Source organism: Podarcis melisellensis (genome assembly GCF_964234715.1).
Source record: "Podarcis melisellensis genome assembly, chromosome: 8".
NCBI classification, from domain to species: domain Eukaryota; kingdom Metazoa; phylum Chordata; class Lepidosauria; order Squamata; family Lacertidae; genus Podarcis; species Podarcis melisellensis.
In genome coordinates, this window is record NC_138540.1 from 76508499 (window position 1) to 76522968 (window position 14470).

Sequence of the window (14470 nt, forward strand, 5' to 3'; positions counted from 1 at the left end):
GGTTTTAGGCACAAAGTCAAAACAATTTCACCTGCCCACGTGTTAGAAACTCAAGATATATAATCAAGGTGCCAAATGGCTCCTTAAACCAAGGTGACAGTCGCAAAAACGGAATGTCCAGTTTCCATTTGGGGGCAAGATGGCTCTAAAGTCTTGGTCTTCAAATGATGGACTGACTGTGATTGATTCCCAGTTAAACATCTGGCTAGATCCAGGGACAGTCCACATATATCTTGGCCTATTCCTACCTCTTTTTATTAATGGTGACACAGGTCATTTGTAATGTAAGAATATTCTTCACAGCTGTGAGCAGGGAAGTGGGGTGGGGTAAGACAAGTGACAACAATTAGCTATAACATTGTTCACTGCTTCTGTTCAGGCTACACTGAAAAAGCTTTTTGGTTCCTGAAATTCATTCTGATTGTACAGATAAAATATAACGGACAGAACTCTACAGGATGTGGTATTAGTGTGTGGAAACAGTCAAGATCCAATGATCCTCAGGCATGCACCTCCTGTTGGAGATGTCAGGTGCCATCCTGGCACTTGGTTCCAGGTGACCGATAGCAGGTGCAGAATGCAAACTCTGCTGCCTTACAGCAGCCTTTGCCAGCCCTGGTGCCCTCTAGAATTTGACTGGGGCTGATGGCAGTTGGAGTCCATGACATATGAATGGCACCAAATTGGTGAAACCTGATTTACAGCTTCATTGTGGAACTCTCTATTTTAGCAATTGTCTCCTGATTTATTTCCCTTTGAGGGTGATCCACTGATTGCAGGGGGTGTTTTGATGATGTGACATCTTAATGGTGCCTAATAATAATAATGTTTGGGAAGACCTCTCCCTCCTCCAGCCAGTTCCATCGGAGGGGCAGGGCCTAGACCCACCACCACAGCTTAAGAGGCGAGAAAGAGGCCTCTGGGACATTGCTGCTGTTGCTGCTCCAGTGAGTGTTGGGAAGACCACTCCCTGCTGCAAGCCGATTCCATTGGGCCCAAGGGGCAGGGCGTACATTCACACATACTCTGAGCAGCTCCCTGCAGCAAGTGGCAAAAATGGTTTTAAAATGTTTTAAGTGTTCTTAATTTGCTGCACCTCAAATGGTGTTTTTTTACAGTATTATATTATTTTATTATTTTCTTTCTGCTTGGGGTGGGATAAATGTTTAGTCGGGGTGAGGAGTAGTTTAAATATAGCATAATTGTTTCTTGCTTTGTTTTTACTTTCATTATTTTGCTAAGTTACAAATAGGTAGCCGTGTTGGTCTGCCATAGTCAAAACAAAAAAAATTCCTTCCAGTAGCACCTTAAAGACCAACTAAGTTAGTTCTTGGTATGAGCTTTCGTGTGCATGCATCTGAAGAAGTGTGCATGCACACGAAAGCTCATACCAAGAACTAACTTAGTTGGTCTTTAAGGTGCTACTGGAAGGAATTTTTTTTTGTTTTGATTATTTTGTTAAGTTACTGTATAGTTTGTATTTTGCTTTTTAAGGGGAAGGGTTAAGGCTGCCTGCTAGAGGGCCTCAGCCAATAGAATGGCTGGGGCAGGTTCCACGGGGGGGATGTATTGGGACACCTGATCTCAGTGATCAAGGGCGGGAGGAGGAGTTACGCTAAGACCATGTCATTACCGAGGAGGCAGGCTTAGTCATTTTTTGAGGACTATCCCTGCCTCCAGGTCTGGTCCTGATCGGAAGGATACTGGAATCAGCAAGGGAAACCCACATGACCTGAAAGTGTTGCTGTGCAATGTCAGGTCAATGATGAATAAAACTAGTCCCATCCAAGACCTGATTGTGGATGGAGGATTTGACCTGGCATGTGTGGCAGAGACTTGGTTGGATGAAGCAGATGGGCCTGTCCTTGCCGCTGCTTGTCCACCAGGTTTCTCTTACATGCCTGAAACACAGGTCATGTGGGCAGGGAGGGGGCGTTGCAGTGATTTTTAGGAAGTAATTAGTCTGCACAGGCGTCCCATTGGCAACACCCAGTTTTCTGAGTGCATGTTCTGGAAGTTGGGCAATAGGGGCAGTACAGGATTCCATTTGGTGCACCGACCTCCCCGCTGCACCAAGGATTCCTTGCCTGAGCTGCTTAGTTTGGTTGTCCTGGGGGATTTTAATATCCATGCCGACATGACCTTACAAGGGGCCGCTCGGGACTTTGTGGAAAGCGTGGCCTCCATGGGGCTGTCCCTGAATAAGTTTGGCCCAACTCATAGCCACGGACATGCCTTAGACCTGGTGTTTACCTCTACAGATGTTGGTGATGTGACACTAAGTAAAAGCGAAATAAAAGGAGTGCCATAGTCAGATCACTTCCTGGTGCAACTGGACTTCTCTGCGACCCTTCCCCTCTGCAGGGAGGTGGGACTGATTTGGATGGTCCACCCCCGCCACTTAATGGATCCAATTGGCTTCCAGAGGGATGTTTTATCCCAAGCTGATGGCCTTTCAGCTGATTCCCTGGTGGCCTGCTAGAATGTGGAGTTAACCAGGGCTATTGACTGTCTGGCTCCAAAGCGCCCTCTCCGATTGCATGGAGCCCAGACAGCCCCATGGTTTTCCCTGCAGCTGAGGGCAATCAAATAATTGTTGAGACGGCTAGAGCACCAGTGGCGGAAAACTCATTCTGAATCAGACCGGACACGGGCTAGAGCTCAACGTCGAGCCTACCATGTGGCAATGGCAACAGCGAAGAGGGCCTCCTTCACCGTCTCTATTGCATCTGCAGAAAACATCAGCAGGAGACTCTTTCAGGTGGTTTGCAATCTCTTGGAACCACCTTCTTCACCCAGGCCTGGTAGGGACCCCATGATCTTCTGCAATGCTTTTGCAAAGTTTTTGCAGATAAAGTCGCTCAGATTCGGAAGGTGGTAGACTCCTCCGTGGGAGCAGGGGCGGGGCGGGGCGGGAGAGTGCTAGACCCCTGCCTGGTCAAGTTGTGTGAAATCAATTTCAATCCATTACCCCTGAGGATGTGGACAGGCTGCTTGCATGTATGAAACCAACCACCTGTCTCCTTGATCCTTGCCCATCCTGGCGAGATGAGCATTACAACCCCAGAGTCAGTTATGACTGGACCTAATGGTCAGGGGTCCCTTTACCTTTAAACTAGCAAAAATGTATAGAATGTGTAATAAGCATTTTTGGAAATGTAAGGTTAAAGAAGGGGATTTTTACCATATGTGGGGGACGTGTGATAATATTAAACTATTTTGGAACAGTATTTACAAGGAATTTAAAAAGATGTTCAGGTACACCTTCCCAAAGAAACCTGAAGCTTTTCTGTTAGGAATGCTAGGTGGGGAAATATCAAGAGTTGGACAAAAATTGTTTATGTATACACAACAGCTGCTAGAATTTTATTAGTCCAAAAATGGAAACAGCAGGAGTTACCGACAATCAAAGAATGGCAGACGATGCTGGTGAAATATGCGGAACTGTTAAAGCTGACCGGGAGAATCCGGAACAAGAGTGACCAAGCATTCCAGAGAGAAGGGAGTAAATTCATATCATATATAGAGAACCATTGTAAACACAGAAAGACACTAGAATAGAGACTTCCGGGTTGGCGCCTCTGGCAATGGCGGAGCTCCTCCGATCGGGAGGAACTTGCTCCATGGAAAGCAGGGTCTGACAGCCACGGCGCAGGCGGAGACCCACTGAAATCACAGGCGGGAGAAGCTTGTGAAACTGGGATTTGACTGGCACCTTTTGCGCCTCCCCTACTCGCGGGGAAACCCTGTTTTGGGGATCCGGAGCGATGTGGGGTGAGTGGCGCAGTGCTTCGAATTGACTGCTTCTTTCATGGAGTGAAGCCGCATTGCTGTTGCCGGAGAGCGCTGACTTTTTCCTGTGGACAATTGGACTTTAAACAACTACCCATGAGTAGAATGGAAAATTGGATCTTTAAATACCTTAATTTGGCACCGAAACGGGAAGGTTTTAAACAGGAAGTCCGCCTTCCTCTTTTGTAAATGGATTGAAGCAAAGATGTTACAAGCTAAAGCCTTAGAAAGCCTTTGGCAAAGGATTAAATTTCCATCAGTTAAAATTACAAAAAAACAACAACCTTGGAAACAGGAGAAGAGGGGGGAAATTTTGGACTTAGAAAGCCTGCAGGAGAGAGTGAAAAATCAAATTACCACTGCTCAGAACCTGGAAATGGGCTACCAGAAAGAGTGATGTTTTGGGAGAGTTCATTGACTGTGAACAGAACGTATTTGACAGTTAGCTAAATAAGAGAAAGATACTGTTTCCATTGTCCTCTTCTGCTTTTAAAAAGGAGGAAAAGTAACTGAAAATTGAAACTATCTTTATTACTTGAGTTGTCCTTGAAAGGACTGATACAAGTGGAGACTGTTTCCCTCTAGAGGGAGCTTTTGAAACTGTTATAGGAGTGTAACTGGGGAATCTCCAGCTGCAAGATAAGAAATTGTGAGAACCAGAGATTGACCTTGGACCATTTAAAAATGTTGACAGGAGAAGCCATAGTGACTGCATTATGTAAGATAAGCTATTCGCTGGAACAGCTTCATAAGAAGACGGATGACATGACTATTAAAATTGACAACTTGGGACAAAAAGCGATTAATTTGAGACAAAAAGTGAGCACCAACACAGAAAGAATTCAGGATTTGGTTCAGGAATCTACTTTGGCAGGACAAATTGTGGAGGAGAAGGAGAAAGCTGTTGTTGTCGAACCTAAAGTAATACAAGCGGGATCCTCAGCCTTACAGAAGCAAACAGATGACTATAAGTTGAGGGCTTTTATGATTGAATCTAGAAAAAGTCAGATTTTGAGGATCGGAGCCCGGCTTGGGTTGGAGAAGGAAAGTTGGAAAGATCCCTCTATGCAGGGATTAATGGACTTTTGGGATATGGACTTGGGTCAGGAGGAGATTGAAGCTCTGGAGGCCTTTGGATTTGGAGGAAGCTTGAAACATGTTCTGAAATACTTTATGGATCTTAATTTTATCTATGGAAATTTGGCTGACCTGTCGAGAAGGAATAAAAGCATTGTTAGGTTGGAGTCTCCCCGAGATCTGCCCTTTAGCATTAAAGAATATGAAGAATATCTGCAGAAGGGACTTGGAAAAGAGTTAAGAGCCTCGGACATAAGATCTCCAGGTTGATGGACTATATGGAATTGACGGAAAGGACTGGCAGAATCCGAGACCAGGGAGAAGAGATGGTGGAACAAGATTGGAAAATTTAAAGTTTATTTATAGAAATACTGTAAAATTAATGAGTGATAGAAAAATGTTGGAATGAAATTTTATGGCCTTAGTAGAAATGTTATAAGGAGTTAAGCATATACAAGTATTCTAGTTTCAATGGAAAATAAGGTTAAAAATATGTTAAGATATTTATAGTATGACAGAAAATAGAGAAAGATGGAAAGGATTTGCTGAAACAATTAACAGAAGTGGAATACAAAAAGGGAGGTGAGAGGAGGTCGAGAGGAGGTTGTTTAGTTTAGGGTTAGGGATAGGTTTTTTTTAGTTTAATGTGTTTAGTTTAATGTGTTAAAGTTGTGTTGTGTATTGTTTATATTTTGTATTGTATTGTTTTTCTTCTTTCTTTTGTTTTTCTCTTTTGTCTTTTCTTTCTTCTTTTCCTTTTTTGTAAACTTTAAAAGTAATAAATATTATTTGAAAAACAACAACAACAGGAAGACACTAGAATAAAACTCACAACGTTTAAAATAAGTATTCCACATCTTCATTTATATACACTATTACAACTTTATCAAACTTATTCAGTGAGGCTTAATCATCAATGGATCCCATATGGCAAATGGTCATTGCGGTCTCCACTTCCTAATGTTGAACATAAAAGTATAAATTAATCTTAGGAGATTGTAACATCATTAATTACCTAATCACCTGTTGTTACAAGAAAGGATACCTTCTTTGCAGTAATTCAGACAACATAGGATATCTAGAGAAGAAATAAGTAATGCATACCCCAGGAACACCAAAGTCAATCAAATATATTCTAAGTAATAATCAATAGCTACAGGCAATTAGAATCTACCATTCTTAAAGGAACATGATCACAATGATATCCAACTAGCAGAGATCTAGTACATTAAGTTTTTTACATCTTCATTAGTATTTCTTAGCTTTTTAAAGATTTATCCAGTGTAAATTAATCATACAGTAAATAGATTCCACCTGCTAAATAGTCATTGCTGTCTCCACTTTTTATATTGTAATAATCAAACTATTAATATGTGACCTCATTGATTACCTAAATTATATCAATAGAAACAGCCATGGCAAATGACTAGGTCAACACACACCACAATTGCCTCATTGCATAAATCAAGTTCAGAATACCACAACACACACGTAACTGGCTGTAAAGTAACATAACATTATATATAATGAAACTGTAATCTAATCATCATATCAAAAAATTGCAAAGCACTGTTCCTGATGGCAATAAGATATCATTTTACTTTTATATGTTTTTATTGTCATAAAGTCCAAGGATAGTCAAGTCCAAAGATTGTCAAGTCCAACGATTACAATGTACAGTTCCTGTTGGCAATGCCATTTCATACTGATATCTTCCTTCTGCATTGTCCCATGTCTTAAAAGTCCACTGCTTTTCTTTTGTTTTGGAGAAAGAGATTGAGGAAAGAGAGGGGAGGATTTCTGAAGCTTTGAATTTGTCTTTCTGCTTGAGAAAAATAGGTAGAAAGGGGGAAGAGGGGTGGGAAAGGGGAGTGGGAACCCCTAGACATCTGCCTGACTGTTTTTGTGATTTTTAATTTCTTCCTGCCATGGAGAGAACATTAGATGAAGAAAAAGGAGAGGAAGATAGGATGGGAGAAGTGGGTGAGGAGAGCAAGAGACGCCAGCCTCCCTTTGCACCATCTCAGCTAGTTGGCCATCACTCAGGGGCTCACATGGGGCTCCATATAAATATGAAAATATGGGTCCGCCCCTGTTGCACAGCTGCCTTCTTCTTTGCATAATCCTGCCATCAACAAAACTGCTCCTGTCTCCTCGGGAATTTCAACCTGCGAAGCTCTACCGAGCAGATTTGTGTCTGATATATATATAACCAAACAGCTCAACTCTCTCAGATCATGGACTGCTTTTCCTTTTCCTCCACAACTCATCAGGAAACTGGTTCTTTGGCTCGGAGGGCCTCTCGGCTTCAAACCATGAAGGGTGTCGCACTGAGATGGAGAGCTGCAACAGTTGTGCTGCAAGGACTTCTGGCGATGACCTTTCTTATTTCAGGTACCAGTTATTGCTATTGGGATGTCCTCTAGTTGCAGACCTGGGTGGTTGGGTGGGAGCCAACTAGATTTGCACAGAGAAACAAGAAGGAATTCCAAGGTAAATGGAAAAGGTTCAGAAAGGGGCAACCAAAAGGGTTCAATGGGGTCTGATGACTCATCTGGTAGAGCATGAGAAGCTTAATCTCAGGGTCATGGGTTTGAGCCCCATGTTGGGAAAGGATTCCTGCATTTAACATGTACATAAGGACTCTCCTTAAGGGCAGAGGGATGTTAATAATAATAATAATAATTAATAATAATTTATTATTTATACCCCGCCCATCGGCTGGGCCTCCCCAGCCACTCTGGGCGGCTTCCATAAAAACCATGTTAACTCTTGCCCTCCCAGATTCCTTCTTCAAGATCTTGAAGCTGAGCCAGCATCCTTTTAAATCAGCAACAAGAGAAAGGATTGATAGAGTATGTAGCTAGTTTAAGCTGCTGCTCTGTTGTGATTCTCTTAGCCGGGTGCCTTAAATCTGAGTCTAATACACTAGATTATTAAAAACAAAAAAAATTCCTTCCAGTAGCACCTTAAAGACCAACTAAGTAAGTTCTTGGTATGAGCTTTCGTGTGCATGCACACTTCTTCAGATACACACTAGATTATTATTATTTTTTGAGATTACTGTAAACAAGCAAATAAACAAAAACCTGGACATTTAAAAATTCACCCAGGCAGAAATTTCAATCCTGAAAAGAGGGTGTGTCCAGGGAAAAAAGAGGACATATTGCAATCCTACTCAGGAGGTTTCCCATTAAGTGAATGCGCTATGACTTGCTTAATTCTCTATGACATCAGTTTAGCCCTGTCTGCAAGGAAGAGGAGGTCTGGGCTGCACCAGGGTAAGAGAAGGAGGAGTCATGTCCCCCAGGAGGTTTGCCAGAAAGTGAATGTGGTTTGACTTGCAATATGCTGGCACTCAGTAGAGAAGCAATGACTAAGCAGCCTAGTGTAGTGGTTTTTTTAAAATTGTGGGGAAATTTACCCATGGAGAAGCAGGAAATGAAGAAGACTTGAGCCTTCTGCTCCCTTCCCTGCTGAAGAGGGAGAAATGGGGAGGGGATGTTTCAGCTCTTTCTGCTGAGTGACAGCTGTCCACCAAGAATCTGTATCCTGCCTCTAAGCAAGGGCAGTAAAAGTAGTCAGACCAGCAACTGTGAAGTGTGCCCCCATGGAGCTGTCTGCCTCCACCCATTTTTTATTTTTTATTTGTTCAAACTTTAGGTTTAAACCTACACTGTGCTGTAGGTTTTTCCATTATTATTTTCTATATTCTTCATTAAAAGATATAAAGTGCATAATTACAAGTGCATAGAGTAAGATAAGACACAATAAAGAAGAAGGAAAACAAAATATGAGTACCCGTGTAGAAAACTCCACCCCACCCCCATTTTTATAAATAACGTATTAGGTTAAGTTCTGGTTAACTACAGTACCTTTTTTGGGGGGTGTGTTAATGCCTATTATTTGGTTGTCATTGTTCTGTTTTGTCAGTTTACATCTGACTGGTGTTGGTGTGAGTTGGAACCCAACATCTGGCATTGGGCTAGACGCCCCTCCTAGTCCCATCCACCTCTATGATTTAATAAAGCTCCAGGAGTGACCATTCTGGCATAGTTTTGCATCCTCCTTTGATATCTACACATCAAACCACTCACTCAGGCCCCTCCTTTGGGTCTGTGGTTCAGAACAGGCACTTGGCACAAATTTCTGCCCCCTGAGAACTTCTGCTTTCACTTTAAAGGGGGAAAACCTATTTCTAGTCCCTGATGATTTCAAGACATTGCTAATAGCTTCTCCAGCATCTCATAACCTTTCTCCCCAAACTTCTTTTCAGGAATTTCTGCCTTGAAGTGTCATCACTACAGCTACATAGATCATCCCACATTCAAGTTATATACAACACAGGAGTACATTAGTAACTGTTCCAGTGCTGAGAATGTTTGCACAATTGCACAACTTGCATTAATTATAGGTAAGTGCTGCTCTGTCAGATGGATCCTGTGTGGCTGCTAGATTTTTGAGAGGAATAGCATGAAATTACTTACAACCCCTCAAATTCCCAGCGGGATTAACTGGGGCCTGAAATGATGCTTTGCATGCTTTCAGAATTGAAGTATTCAAAACATGTTTTGATTCATTTTATTTTATATTTGCTGATTTATGTACAAATCCCTGCACTCATTTATTTCTTTTTTAATAAAGAAAATTCTTAGCTGTTTCTGAGCGTTAACACAACCCAGTTCAGATGTAACACTAAGCCATAGGTTAGTGCAGTGACAGGGGACCTCTGGCCCCGCCAGATTTTGTTGGATCTCAACTCCTACCATCCCTAACCATTGGTTATACTGGCTGGGGCTGATGTGAGTGGAATCCAGCATTGGACTAGATGACGCTTGTGGTCCCATCCAAATCTTTGAAATCTGGAGGGGTACAATGTAGTGTTACAAGAGACAATTCCTGTCCACAATGTAGTGTTACAAGAGCAACCTTCCATAAGTTTCCCTGGGTTTTGACATTGCAGTGAAGTATGCCTATTTCAAATACAAAAGCAGAAACCTTTTATCTCCTTGTGGCACAAGTGAACACAAAGGACAAGGGAGGATGATGCGTACCTTCCTTGAGTTATTTTGCTAGGCTGGTCTGCATGATAGAAATATGATGTGCCTTTTGCGTGCTTCAGTGGGGGGTTGGGAAAGCTCTGGATTTTGCATGGCTGGGATGTAGGCCAGCCTCTTACAGGACAAGTTGCACCCATTGCTCCATCCAGAATTCCTTCTGCCTCTTGCGTCAGGTGCCCCGCGATGTTTGCCCACAACTGTGGGCTGATTTCCAACCCCGTTATTAGGCTTCTGAGGTATAACAACAGCCAGGAAGTGTGCCCCCTCCCCCCAAAAAAAACAGACAGAAGCAGAAAAAACTGTGTCAGCGGTTTCAAGGGGCACTCACATAACCCAAATTACCTCCACCTCAGCACAAAAATAGCCACAAACCAGAGAAAAGCAGGCAGCTTTGGCAGCCACTCCACCCCACCAAATCATGTATAAATCACCCCCAGAGTAAAACTGGTCAAGGTAAGATCTTTGGAACACCCTGCCACTGCATCAATCTATTGTTTGTATATATGTATCCACCCTCATTTTAGATAAAGACCTTTTGGTAATGGGCTACAAAGGCTGTGCCAGCAAGGACCTTTGGGATGGACCCATATCAAGTTTCTCTGGTGACCGGCACTTTGCCGTCCAGTACGATGAGAGCTACTGTCTTGGTGACCTTTGCAACGGGCATTCGATAAAGTGGAAGGTTCCCAAGACCCCTATCGAGGACACAGGTATTTTTTTAAAAGGCCACCTGACCGTTAAGTGAGAACTCAGAGTTTCACTTGTTGGGTGGTTGGTTGTCAATAGGGAGGCTTGAAGAATTCAATTTTGGAGATTTCTAAGGCAAGCAGCCCTGATCCCCAACTCTTGGGCTCCTATGCCAAAGAAAAGCTAACCCCGCTTCTCAAGAAATGTACAGGACAGTGTGCTTTAGGGTGTAATTTAGCTGCGAGAGGATGGGAAAGGTTTGGCGGAGTGGGAACATGGGGTGCGCTGTAGGGGAGGGGTGAGCTGGGGTAAAGGGAGGGGACGTGCTCAGGTGTGGGTAAAGGGAGGGGACGTGCTCAGGTGTGGGGGGTTGACAAAGAGTCTGGCAGGTTTGGCAAGTGGAGAAAGGCAAGGGCAGCAGCTCCTAGTATGTGCAAACATTCGCACACATTCTTTCTTAGAGAATTGCAATGCAAAATTCGAGAACGTTTGGGTTTCAAAGGATGGCTTTTTTTCTTCATGTATCGACCTATACTCATATGTATTCATTTAAATGGGTTTACCCCGAGTACAATTAAGGTACTGACTGCTTTGGAAAGGGAAAATTAAGTAGGCTCACTTTGATATGCAAAGCAAACCGAAAGATTCCCCCCCCAATCATTATTGAAGAGACAGAATAATGGGGGAGCCTCCTATAAAGGGGAGCCACCCTTTTCAACCCAGCCCCACTTTAGCAGCTTAATGGGGTGAGTGATGCTCAACAGGCCCCTTGCTCTTCATTTTGATTTCTTATTGCAGCAGCTGAAGGAAGCAGCTCCAACCAGTGTTACTCAGGCTTTGATTCGACCTACTACGGAATACTCCAGCAGACTATGAGATGCGGCAGGGGCTACAACCAATGTTACAATGGCAGTAAGGTCATTTCAGTAGGTGAGTTCACCCTAGGAAATTTATTCCACAGCTCCTGGTCTACAAAACACTTTGCCCCCTGCTGAACAGGACTTGTTGGGAAGCATTCTTTGCAATTAATTGTTCAACCACCCAACCTATGCAAATATGATTTATGAGTGTGTGGCCAAAGCCATTACAGAAGATAAAATACATAAAAGATTATAAAATACATTACAGAGTTAAAATAAATAATTAAAATAGTTCTTAAAACCAAACGTTATGTCAGTTCAGAGTTTGCTCCCCGGAAGAATTTAACTTACTCTCACAGATTTCCCCCTCAAAATTGCCTCTCTAAGGCAAAACAGGCCATTTTTTCAGAGGTGTAGGGGGCCCTGCCTCCTAAGAACTCATGGATGTGGGTTACGCCTCAGGCTCCATGTTCTTCATGATTCCCTGTGGGTCCCACTGCATGCTGGGCGAAGAGGGGCAACACCCCTCATACCTAACGTTTTGTGCCTTTCCTTTCTTTTCTTTTCTTCCCTTCCCTCCAAACATCAGCAGGAGGCCTCCAAACATCAATGATCTTCAGAACCTGCCAGCGCCCAGCCTGCATTGATATGAGAACTGATTTCACCAGTAATATAAATATCACCAGCGAGTGGGGGTCGTGTTGCTCCGGCAGCAATTGCAATAGCAATATAATGAACCCAACCAATTATGGTGTGAGGAGCACCACCAACCCATACCTGTCTTATGATCATTATGGGTCAGGTTTCCAAGGGCTCAGCCTTCAACTTTGCCCTTTCCTGGCAGTCCTAGGAACCACCATCCTCGGGATATGGGGGTGAGGAAGGGGGTTTGGGAGCACCTGAACTGCTGGAACCTGCATTTGGGTTTGGCAAGGATGTGTTGTGGAGCAGAAAGGGAGGGAGGGAGGGAGGGAGGGAGGGCTCCAAGACAGTGACCTGTTCCAACCAATTGGATGTATAGCTCATATCTATAAAATAAAATTTTATTTGGATAACTACCACCTTGGGGTCTGATTCTCCCTCCCAAAACCAAGCAATTTGTTTGCTTCCCAAGACCCCACAGATTTGGGCTGTGGTGGCAAAATACTAAGGGCTATACCCAACTAACTTCTACTCAGAGCAGATCCACGGAAATAAATAATAATAAATAATAATAGCAATAGTAATAATAATTTATTATTTCTATCCCACCCATCTGACTGGGTTTCCCCGCCCCAGCTTTCAATAGAACATTACAAACAGAATAAAACTTCAGACATTAAAAACTTCCCTAAACAGGGCTACCATCAGATGTCTTCTAAAAGTCAGATAGAAATTTATTTTCTTGACATATGATGCGAGGGCGTTCCACAGGGCTGGCGCCACTACCGAGAATGCCCTCTGTCTGGTTCCCTGTAACCTCACTTCTCACAGTGAGGGAACCACCAGAGGCCCTCGGCGCTGGACCTCAGTGTCCAGGCTGAACAATGGGGGTGGAGACGCTCCTTCTGGTATAGCTGAAGTTAATAGCCTTGCCCATTAACTTCAATAGGACTACTCTCCATAGGACTGGCATTGGACACAACTCATAAACTACATATTCAATATTATAATATTGTTATAGATTTTGGTGGACCCCTAAACCCTAGAAATTAATAAATGCTAAGATGTTGATTATTTGGGATATGAAGGGAGAATTGAAGCTGCAGAGGAATTCCTGGACTAGCCTATGTAAAAAGACCTGGCCAAGCTAGGGCCATTAAGGAAGAAAAGGGGGCTCTAGAGGGCCAAGAGAACTGTCCTTCCCCCCTGCCCTGAGGTATGAACAGAGGCTGGGGGTTTGGAAGGCTGCCAGGGGAACCGGGTGTGAGGTGACAGGAAAAGAGATTTGAGCAAATGCTGCTGGGAATAAGAAGAAGGAAGAAGGGCTGGGATCCATCTTTGGCAGGCTAGCTAAAGGCTGGTGAAAAGAGATGCCTTGGACTTCTCCTGGAAAGGACTCTTCTGTAAGATGAGGACTCCATGCAGGCTTAAGGTGTAAAGATGTGAATTAAGCATATTTCTTAAAGCTACAACAGTCTCTGCCGTGTCTCAATTCTCCAAAGGAACACAGACTCTGAGTCAGTGCCTGGAACCCCATGGGCTCTTGCCACCGCTTGGCAGATAGAGGGGGAGAACTTTTGTGACAATATCAAGAATGGTAATCCATTCCAACAAGGGTAATCTATTCTACAGTTCTGTGATTCCATGTTCCTACAACTAGAGGGCAAAGGTAACACATGGAAGATGACCCTTGAATACTTCCTTCCTTCCTTCCTTCCTTCCTTCCTTCCTTCCTTCCTTCCTTCCTTCCTTCCTTCCTTCCTTCCTTCCTTCCTTCCTTCCTTGAAAAATGCACTCTTCACTCAACACAATGCAATAAAAACTACATCATATTCTTCAAACAGGAGTAAGACTGAGAGACAAGAATAATATGTTGTTGTTAAGTAGAACAAATGTGATGAAACAATTGCAAATGCCTGGCAAATAAAACTCCACAAGAGGGACAAAAGGTTTACTCACCAAGTGGGGTTTAAAATGATAGAAGCAGCCTTTGGAGACTGTTCAGCAGTGATTTTAGGCAATACAAGTATTGCTCCACTACAGACATGAGGCACCTCAGGCCCGGTGGCTGAATGCGGCCCACCAAATGTCTCTATGTGGCCCCCAGGACTTTCCAAAGGCTGTACTCCTTATCCTCAGGTTGCAGCCCTTGCTGTTCTTGACTCGCACCCTCCTCAAGTGCTTTCGCAGGAATGACATGTACACTTGAACTATGAAATGCCTCTTGTTTTTCTGGAGGAAGGGTGGAGATGTGTGAATACAGGGATGTGGAGATTGAATGACTTTTGCACAACTGGAATGTAGTTCACACTCCTGGCTCCACCTACTTGTTTGCCTCTGGCTCCGCCCACC

At 43.5% G+C, this 14470-nt stretch overlaps 1 protein-coding gene across 1 annotated transcript; it reads left to right on the plus strand.

The window, feature by feature from the left end:
- The first annotated feature begins 834 nt into the window (after positions 1–834).
- On the plus strand, positions 835–13959 carry LOC309375262 (uncharacterized protein). The gene is made up of 6 exons (XM_081920906.1): positions 835–947; positions 7143–7263; positions 9146–9283; positions 10454–10639; positions 11415–11546; positions 12069–13959. Exons 2-6 carry the CDS (start codon positions 7185–7187, stop codon positions 12353–12355), a joined length of 822 nt encoding a protein of 273 aa, XP_081777032.1. The 5' UTR covers positions 835–947; positions 7143–7184; the 3' UTR covers positions 12356–13959.
- The last annotated feature ends 511 nt before the right edge of the window (positions 13960–14470 follow it).